Raw genomic sequence first — 9,865 nt, 5'->3', positions numbered from 1 at the left:
GGCTTGGCTGGGGGGGGGGGGGGGGGGGGGTGGTGGTCCCTGCTCAGTGGGCAGCCTGCTTCTCCTTCTCCCTCTGCCACACCCCCTGCTTGTGCTCTCTCTCTGTCTCTCTGTCAAGTAAATAAATAAATCTTCAAAAAAAAAATAATCATGAGGGGAAAAGAGAAAAATAGACTTAAAGAACAGGGTGACAATAGCCACAAAAGATGGAGGCAGAAACATAGCTCCTAATCTGTGCTGTTATGATCCTCAAGGCAGAGTTTGGATTCTCAGTCTTGTACAAGAATTCGGATTTGAGGGGCACCTGGGTGGCACAGCGGTTAAGCATCTGCCTTCGGCTCAGGGCGTGATCCTGGCGTTATGGGATCAAGCCCCACATCAGGCTCCTTCCTCTGCTATGAGCCTGCTTCTTCCTCTCCCACTCCCCCTGCTTGTGTTCCCTCTCTCGCTGGCTGTCTCTATCTCTGTCGAATAAATAAATAAAATCTTAAAAAAAAAAAAAGAATTCGGATTTGATAACCAAGCCACATCTGGACCTGCAAAAGCATAATCTGGTTCAATGTACAGTGGTCAGGGTAGTTCATGAGAGGAGGTTGTGAGGACTGATGTGGAATTTTTGGGTGGACTCTCTCCTGCATGTCAAGAAAACCAGGTTCTAGCTTTCACTCGTTACCAACTGCTTACTCTTTTACTCAGTCCCTAGAATTCTATTGTTTTTGAAAAGTATAACTACAAATCATCAACTTGCTTTTTAATTTTACTATGATCTCCAGATGTTAGCATTTTAGCCTAAAATATGAATTTTCCTTGTTTCAGTTATACATATCACGCTCGTCAAATGTGAGTGCAGTATGTTCCTGAAGAGATATTCAAACAAGCAGAGGGTTTGTTTTTTTGAAGATTTTATTTATTTATTTGTCAGAGAGGGAGAGCACAAGCACAGGGAGCGGCAGGCAAAGGGAGAAGCAGGCTTCCAGCCAAGCAGGGAGCCCGATGTGGGACTCGATCCCAGGTCCCTGAGATCATGACCTGAGCCAAAGTCAGACGCTTAACCAACTGAGACACCCAGGCATCCCTGGAGTTATTTTGTTAAGCAAAAGGTCTATAACTGAAAATAAATATCACTTTTGGAAGGAGAACTTGAAGTGATGTCAAATTCTTGTTTGTATGCTGCATAATAACTCAATTTTCATATATGTAAGTTAGCTTAGTGGACCAAGTGAAATATAGACTGGAAATATTCTTAAGAAGGCACATTTGGATTGGATTCTAGTTATTTATATCATTAAAGGAGTATTTCATCTGAATTTTGCGGTTTGTAACAGTTCATAAAAAATAATTTTTCCATAAGAAATAATATTTTCTGGGGTGCCTGGGTGGCTCAGTCAGTTAAGCATCTGTCTTTGGCTCAGGCTGGGATTGAGACCCACATCGGGCTCCCTGCTCAGCGGGGAGTCTGCTTCTCCTTCTGCCCCTCATCCCTGTCATGCTCTCTCTCTCTCAAATAAATAAATAAAGTCTTTTTTTAAAAAACCCTGTTTAAAAAAAAAGAAAAAATATTTTTTTATTTCAAACTAATGAGGGGGAACTCATAGGACTTCAAACAAGGAAATGCCAACAGGGCAAGGTTTGTGGACTCTGGACAAAATGTTATTTAATGCACTCGGTCTTCTTCGTCTTTAAGGGAAGTTAAAGTAATAATAGATGATTAATTAAAGTTACTGAAAATGTTTCACAGTTCAATTAACCTAATGTATTTTATTTCTTTCCACAGTCTTCATGAACGCAGCAATCCCTATAGCAGCTGTGCTTGCTGTAAGAAACTTTCTCTTGCTTTTAGGAATGGAACTAAGTCAGTGTTTAGAAATGATTTATGAGCAAGAATGTGTGGGTGGTAATATATATTACTTCACCTCTGCCAGTTTTCTCTTGCAGTCCCCTTTGTAATAATTCTAATCCAGGGTTTCTCCATGGTGACACTATAGACTTTTAGGCCCAGATAATTCTGTGTTGGTAGGGCCTTTCCTCTGCATGAGGATGTGTAACAGTATTCCTGGCTTCTACCTGTTCGATGCTATTAGCGCTCCCCAGACACCGCCAAGTGTGCCCTGGGGAGCAAAATGAATAGTAGTTGGGATCTTACTGTTATAATCTTCATGATCTGGTTCCCAAGCATTCTTACATCAAGATACTGCTAGATCAACAACCAGAAAAGTACATTATATTTCAAACTAAAATGACAAACTAGGATTACATGTAGAAACATAAATAGTTCTGCATCGAACACTAATGTTGGTAAATTTGCTAACAATCCATAGTAGGGACCCTAAAACAATGGAACATCTTATTTTCCTCCTAGAAAATTTAGTATTGGTTGGAAAGAACATGATTGGTTGTTAAGAACTCTAGGTTCACTTCACAGTTATACCCCCTACTCAGTAATTTGACAGAAGTCCATTTCCTACTCTGTAAACAGAACCTGCTCTGCCCTTTTCACAAGTTCACTGCTAGGATGGTCTATGTAAACTGTTAAGGACTGTCAACAACAAGTCTTTTTGTTAGGGAGTAATTTGGGTGAAGTAATTGCTTTCAGAGTTGGGATGGACATATTGGCGTAGCGGAATAGGTTAGTTCTGTAAAACTGAAGTAAGCATTTGTGGAAGTTTCTCCAGCTTGCTCTGAAGAGCTTCTCTTTTTGCGCAGACATTCGTGACCCACGCGTACGCCAGCGGGAACAATCTAAAACCTGCGGAGGCCTTTGCTTCCCTGTCTCTCTTTCATATCCTGGTCACCCCGCTGTTCCTACTCTCCACAGTGGTCAGATTTGCAGTCAAAGCCATCATAAGGTATGCCCTGGAATGTCTGGAATTTTTTGCTTGATTATAGAAATTATATGTGCTCATGGTAGTCAATTTGAAAAAGTATAAAAGAGAATATTCAAATTACTGCCCAGAGATAACCATTGCTAAAACTTGAATATGCTACTTTCCAGTCTTTTACAATTATTTTTAAATGAAAATAATTATTATTCTGAAATGAAAATTTTGAGTTTATGTAGCTCAAAATTATGTAGACTCCTTATTACATCTATTGTTTTTATTCTTTTCCCCTTGTTAAGATCATGATGTTTATTGGCTGTGCAATAGTCCATTGTTTCAAAGTACTGTACTCTAACTTATTTAATGATTACCTCCTTATTGGGCACTTAGAGTGTTTCTACTTTCTACCTAACATAAATAACATTGAGATAAACATCTTTTTATATCATTAAACTTTTTTCTCTGATCATTTTCTTAAGACAGATTTCTAGAAGTAGGGGTAGTAGTTCTAACTGGATCTGCATTTTTAAAAAATTTTATTAAGTTTTTTAACTCCAGCGTAGTTAACATAACAGTGTTATATTAGCTTCAGGTGTACAATACAGTGTATTCCATACATTACTCAATGCTCATCATGACAAGTGTACTCTTAGTCCCCTTCGCTTATCTCACCCATCCCCCCACCCATCTCCCCTCTGGTAACCACTTTATTCTCTAGAGTTAAGAGTCTGTTTCTTGGTTTGTCTCATTTATCCCCTTCGTTCATTTGTTTTGTTTCTTAAAATCCACATATGACTGAAATTGTATGGTATTTGTCTCTCTGACTAACTTACTTCACTTAGCATTATACTCTCTAACTCCAACCATGTTGTTGCAAATGGCAATATTTCATTCTTTTCTATGGCTAAGTAATATTCTATTGTGTGTATATACATATACCATATCTTTTTTCTTTTAAAAATTTTATTTATTATATTTGACCAAGAGAGAGAGTGAGAGAGAGAGAGCACAAACAGGGGGAACAGCAGGCAGAGGGAGAGGGAGAAGCAGGCTCCCACTAAGCAGGGGGACCTATTCGGGGCTCGATTGCAGGACCCTGGGATCATGACCTGAGCCGAAGGTAGATGCTTAATAGACTGAGCCACCCAGGCACCCAATATACCACATCTTCTTTTTCCATTCATCTGTCGATGGATACTTGGGGCTGTTTCCATCATTTGGCTATTGTAAATAATGCTGCAATAAACATAAGGGCGCATATCTCCTTTCGAATTAGTGTTTTCACATTCTTTGGGTAAATACCCAGTAGTGGAATTACTGGATTGTAGGGTAGTTCTATTTTTAATTTTTTGAGAAACTTCCATACTGTCTTCCACAGTGGCTGCACCAGTTTGCATTCCCACCAACAGTGTATTAAGATTCCTTTTTCTCAATGTTCAAAATCATTAGCCATCAAGGAAATTCAAATCAAAACCACACTGAGATACCACCTTACGCCAGTTAGAATGGCAAAAATAGACAAGGCAAGAAACAACAATTGTTGGAGAGGATGTGGAGAAAGGGGATCCCTCCTACATTGTTGGTGGGAATGCAAGTTGGTACAGCCACTCTGGAAAACAGTGTGGAGGTCCCTTAAAAAGTTAAAAATTGAGCTACCCTATGATCCAGCCATTGCACTACTGGGTGTTTACCCCAAAGATACAGACGTAGTGAAGAGAAGGGCCATATGCACCCCAATGTTCATAGCAGCAATGTCCACAATAGCTAAATCGTGGAAGGAGCCGAGATGCCCTTCAACAGATGACTGGATTAAGAAGTTGTGGTCCATATATACAATGGAAAAGGGGGGTAATCAGAAGGGGGAGTGAAGCATGGGAGACTATGGACTCTGAGAAACAAACTGAGGGCTACAGAGGGGAGGGGGGTGGGGGAATGGGATAGGCCGGTGATGGGTAGTAAGGAGGGCACATATTGCATGGTGCACTGGGTGTTATACACAACTAATGAATCATCGAGCCTTACATCGAAAACCGGGGATGTACTGTATGGTGACTAACATAATATAATAAAAAATCATTATAAAAAAAAAAAAGATTCCTTTTTCTCCACATCCTTGCCAACACATGTTGTTTCTTCTGTTTTTGATTTTAGCCATTCTGACAGTGTGAGGTGATATCACATTGTAGTTTTGATTTGCATTTCCTTGATGCTGAGTGATGTTGAGCATCTTTTCATGTGTCTGTTGGCCATCTGTAGGCCTTCTTTGGTGAAATGTCTATTCATATATTCTGCCCATTTCTTAATTAGATTATTTGTTTTTTTGGTGTTCAATTGTATGAATGGTATGCACATTTTTAAGGTTCTTAATGAATATTGCTATATTGCCTTTAAAGAGTGGTGGGTCAAAAACTATTACACATTTTTAAGATTTTCTTTAAAGATTTAAGTTATTTATTTGAGAGAGAAAGAGAGAAAATGAGCGGAAAGGAGAGGGAGAGAGAATCTGAAACAGACTCTGTACTGAGCGCAGAGCCCTATGCAGGGCCCGATCCCATCACTGCAAGATCACTACCTGAGCCAAAACCAAGAGTCGGACACTTAACTGACTGAGCCACCCAGGCTCCCCCATTTTTAAGATTTTTTTAAATGAAAATGGCCATAATATTTTCCTGTAAAGCTGCGTTAGTTTATCTTTGCAGTTATAGTGATGGACAACTTTCCCATCAACACATATTTACTGTTTTAATTTTAATTTAACCGGGAAAAATTTAAGTAGGCTCATGGTTTCTGCCAATGGAAAGACTTTGCAAAACCTCTCCACATTTGCTCATTTTAAATATGCTTCTCTCGTTTTTTTAACCAGTGTATACTTTGTGTCAGACTTACAGTTTCCTACAATGCACAACAATAAAAATAGGTGTGATACGATAATGACCATTTTCCCACCATTTTTCTTGTGTCTTATAAATAAGTATGTCACCAAACTATATCACACTTATCTTGCAATGCTGTATGCACCAATCTACACTGTCTGACCCTCTATTATGAACAAGAAAGTCTTCAAGATGGGATAAACTTCATAAAACCTCAGCATGTTTTATAAACAGTCTTTATCATGCCTGGCCTTTGAAACAAATGTCAAGATGTTACAATACTAAGGAAAATTGGAAAACGGAGGCCTCAAATACATGAAGCCTGGCATTGCCACTGATAGCAATGTTTGAGCATTTTCTTGTAAGGGCTTTTTTTTTTTAATTAATTATTTTCTTGTAAAGTCTTTTAAAATGAATTTTCCTAATGGCTACGTATTATGAAGAAAACTAGTATTTGACATTTAAAATACAGAATCTTTAGCTTTGGATGGTTATTTATATTGGTTCAACAATGGCTCAATCCCAAATAACAGGAAGATGCACGTGCCTTATCTTATTATACCCTGAAGTTCTGATTGGTTATAATAGTATCACAAAATGATTTCAGTCCTGTTCTGTAGCTTATGTCACGGGTAACCAATTCTGGAGCTGTTAGAGTTTAAGAATCAGACCCTCTAGCCTCGTCTGCCTCCTTTGCTTTTCTTACTGTTCTGCCTCGGAAACAGTTGTACAGAACACTGACTGATTTTCGTAGCGCCACTTCCAAATTAGGCAGTCCTCTGGAAGGGAAGCTGCTTCAAACAATAAAATTGATGAATGGCCAAAGTCTGCTATTTTGGTCCTTAGTTTCATTTTCTCCATTTAATAGCTGTCCCTCTCATGGTTTCATTTTTAATTGGAATTTGACTTTGTATCTCCAGTGGGGATAAAAAACATTTAGTTGATAAGCTGTAACAGATTAACTTCTCTGAAATCAGGAGGTTACCAAGCATCAAAAGGACTTAAAGAGTTTATAAGAAAGAAAGAAAGAAAGAAAGAAAGAAAGAAAGAAAGAAAGAAAGAAAGAAAGAAAGAGGAAGGAAAGGAAAGGAAAGGAAAGGAAAGGAAAGGAAAGGAAAGAAAGAAAAAGAAAGAAAGAAAGAAAGAAAGAAAGAAAGAAAGAAAGAAAGGAAGGAAGGAAGGAAGGAAGGAAGGAAGGAAGGAAGGGAAAGGAAAGGAAAGAGAAAGAAAGAAAGAAAGAAAGAAAGAAAGAAAGAAAGAAAGAAAGAAAGAAAGAGAGGGAGAGAGAGAGAGAGAAAGAAAGAAAGAAAGAAAGAAAGAAAGAAAGAAAGAAAGCAAGCCCACCAAAAACTCTAGGAGTGCCCTCCCACTCCATAGTACACAGTCCTGCTGCAGCAAATGCTGGTGAAGTTCAGAGTGAATAATATTCACTGTATATTTCTGCAGAGCACTCTTTTTTCTTTGAGTCCCAGGGAAAGGCATTTGCCAGTTTGATAAAGACCAGTCTGTTTTCAGGGCTCAGCTCCAGATTTCCCAAGCCATAGGCCGAATAGAATCAGCTTATAAAACCTTGCTTCTCTAAAATGAGTCTCAGTGGTTGATTTGTGGGTCCTACAGAGATGACCGGTCAACAGAGGAGCCAGGCCTTTTCCCCACTGTGTGCTGGTTCTGGGAACCCAAATGAGCTTTTTCCCAGTATTGACTGGGTTTGGCATTTTCTTCTGTGCCTGGGAACCCGTGACCAGTCTTTGATGCCAGTTGGCCCACAACGAGCTGAGCAGCCTGTTTATAATCGGAGACTTTGGTGAGCTGATTTTGAAACCTCTTCTTCAGGACCGTGGCAGTCATAAGTTCTTTGCTTCACTCTTAAATGCATCAGAGATTTGGTGGGTTGGAAGGGGGTACAACATACTCCCAAAAGTGCATTACACATGCCTGTAAGAAACTTACAGACCTCTCTAATGTAAGAAAATTACATGCCATGTAAAATTCTTTCCTACGTGAAAATTCTATACTTTCTTTGGAAAATGTTGAGTTTGTTAGCCAAAATGGTCTTCATGCTGCTCAATGGGTGGGACCCCATGTATACGTAATAAAATGGAAGAAAGAGGCAGATATGATTCAGGTTATTTCCTTACAACCCTACACCCCACACCATTTGAGTTTTCTGGACATTTTATGATATCGTATACCAGTCTATATTTGCAAAACAGAGTCATGAAATGAGGGAAAGTAGGAAAAGTCACTATTATCTAAAATATTAAAATATTTGAGTAAGAGTGATTTTCCAGGATGCTTGCCCCAATTTTCCACTTTGCTTTATTTGTAAGGAAATAATTTATGCGTTTTTGCTTTCCTGGAGGAGAATATAAGTTGATATGTTGTATCCTTTATAAATAATTTCAGTGAAGTTTTATGGTATTTGATGTATAATGCAATATCTATGTCCAAAGATGTTATTTGCCAAGAGTAAAATGTGTAAAAGCAATCCCTTGTTTTGTTGGAAAATAACTTTGTATCCTTTCTCTCATATACCTCCCAAAGGAATGTATGCTTGGCTAGTCCACGACAGTTACCTTTGATCAAATAAATTGTTCCTGATATTTATCATAGAGTATGTGTACTTCAACCCGGTTCCTGTTTACAAAAATGTTATAGTTCCTACAAGAAAAGTACATAATTGCCAGTGACAAAGTCAGTTATTCCAAATTAACATAACAGCACCTGTCCAAGGTACTCAAGCTTTATCTAAACACCCAAAGTGGAACTTGAAAAGTGAAGAAATAAAACCTTGAAGACTGGTATGAATTATCCAAACACATGAGAAATTAGTAAAACACTGACGTAGAAACATGGTGGAGGCAGGCTAGGAAATTGGTTGGTATCAAATATATCTGCTGTCAAATACTAGGACTGCCCTAGAGTACTCATTGTTCAACCTCCACCACGTCATTTTGTGTCTCTATAGTTCAGCTTCCTCACTTACTAAATGAGCACAATAATAGCTCCTGCTTATGGCAATTGAAACAATTAAATGAGATAGTATATGAACAGTGCCTGGCACATTGCCTAAATATTTTAGATACTTTACCGGTTTCCATTTTACTAATTTACTCCCATTTTATTGTTCTCCCTTCTGAGCTTCAGAGAGATATCTTCTGTGGGTCTACATGCACTTTTTAATACTTTGGGTACATTACGAGGTATTAGGAATTGCAAAGATGAAAGGTAGAGTAAAATCCACAGGGAACCTACAGTCTAGTTGGAGAGACCAGGAGGGGAAACTAAGTACAATATGGTGTGTTATGCTATTTACAGAGCTCTGCATAGAATGTCATGGGGCCATATATGGGGGTCGCTGAAGCTCATCGAGTGAGAAAGCAGACAGTCTGGTCAGTGAAGATTTAAAAGAGTAGTGGCTCCTTTTAAGATCTTAAAGAATAGGTGGAGCTTGGTCAGTTGAAGAAAAAGGGAAAATGTTTTCAAGCTGAGAGAGCAATGTATTCAGGGGGGAAAGGGTGAGTAAGTAGGTGAGAGATCTTGGTATATTTAGGGGACTAAACATAGTTGAGTGTCATTGGTGACAGGTTCTGATGTGGAAAGTGGCAGGGGAGGAAGCTGGAGAGTAAAATCCTGAGCAGCCAGGAGAGATGCTAAGGGTGCGGAAGGCAAAGGAGTGCCATTTGTTATTTTAAGGAGAGGAATGCTACATAAACAGATTTGGATTTTTAATATATAACCCTGGCAGCATGGTGGAGATTACTTCACCCTTGGTCAGGATTCATGCATTTTCCATAATTGCTTTGCCTCAGTGATTTCTGAAAGGACCTCATATGAATAGGAAATGCTTTTTGTATTACCCATTTATTCATTCACCAGACATTTCTTGAGAAATTACTATGTTGTATTTTTGGCATTGGGCTAGATTCTGAAGATGAAAATCTTTGCTCTTGAGTTCACAGTATAATGGGAGAGATAGTAACAAAAAATGACAAATAGCAGTGCTGGGGACCCTCAGCCAGAGAGCCTAGAATGATGAGGGCAGGGGAAAGGAAAGGAAGAAGAGGCTCAGAGAAGCATTCATCTTGGGGTCCTCCAATATTCCTTGTAGTTGCAATTCCAAAGTGCGGTGTTATAGAGAGGAAAGAAAGTTCTCTCTATGCCCCAGTTATG

General features: G+C 38.9%; 1 protein-coding gene across 1 annotated transcript in view; it reads left to right on the top strand.

Moving 5' to 3' along the window:
* ABCC9 (ATP binding cassette subfamily C member 9) overlaps nt 1-9,865 on the top strand; it is a 130,357-nt gene that overhangs the window by 35,400 nt on the left and 85,092 nt on the right. Inside the window, exons 15-16 of the mRNA XM_008693117.2 lie at nt 1,775-1,815; nt 2,704-2,846. Of these exons, the coding sequence (XP_008691339.1) occupies nt 1,775-1,815; nt 2,704-2,846 (184 nt within the window). The remainder of the gene's footprint in view (nt 1-1,774; nt 1,816-2,703; nt 2,847-9,865) is intronic.

The sequence above is a fragment of the Ursus maritimus genome, unplaced genomic scaffold (genome assembly GCF_017311325.1).
Source record: "Ursus maritimus isolate PB19 unplaced genomic scaffold, ASM1731132v1 scaffold_26, whole genome shotgun sequence".
Lineage (NCBI taxonomy): Eukaryota > Metazoa > Chordata > Mammalia > Carnivora > Ursidae > Ursus > Ursus maritimus.
Note: the sequence above shows the minus strand (reverse complement) of the source record. Positions and strands in the feature narration are given on the sequence as shown.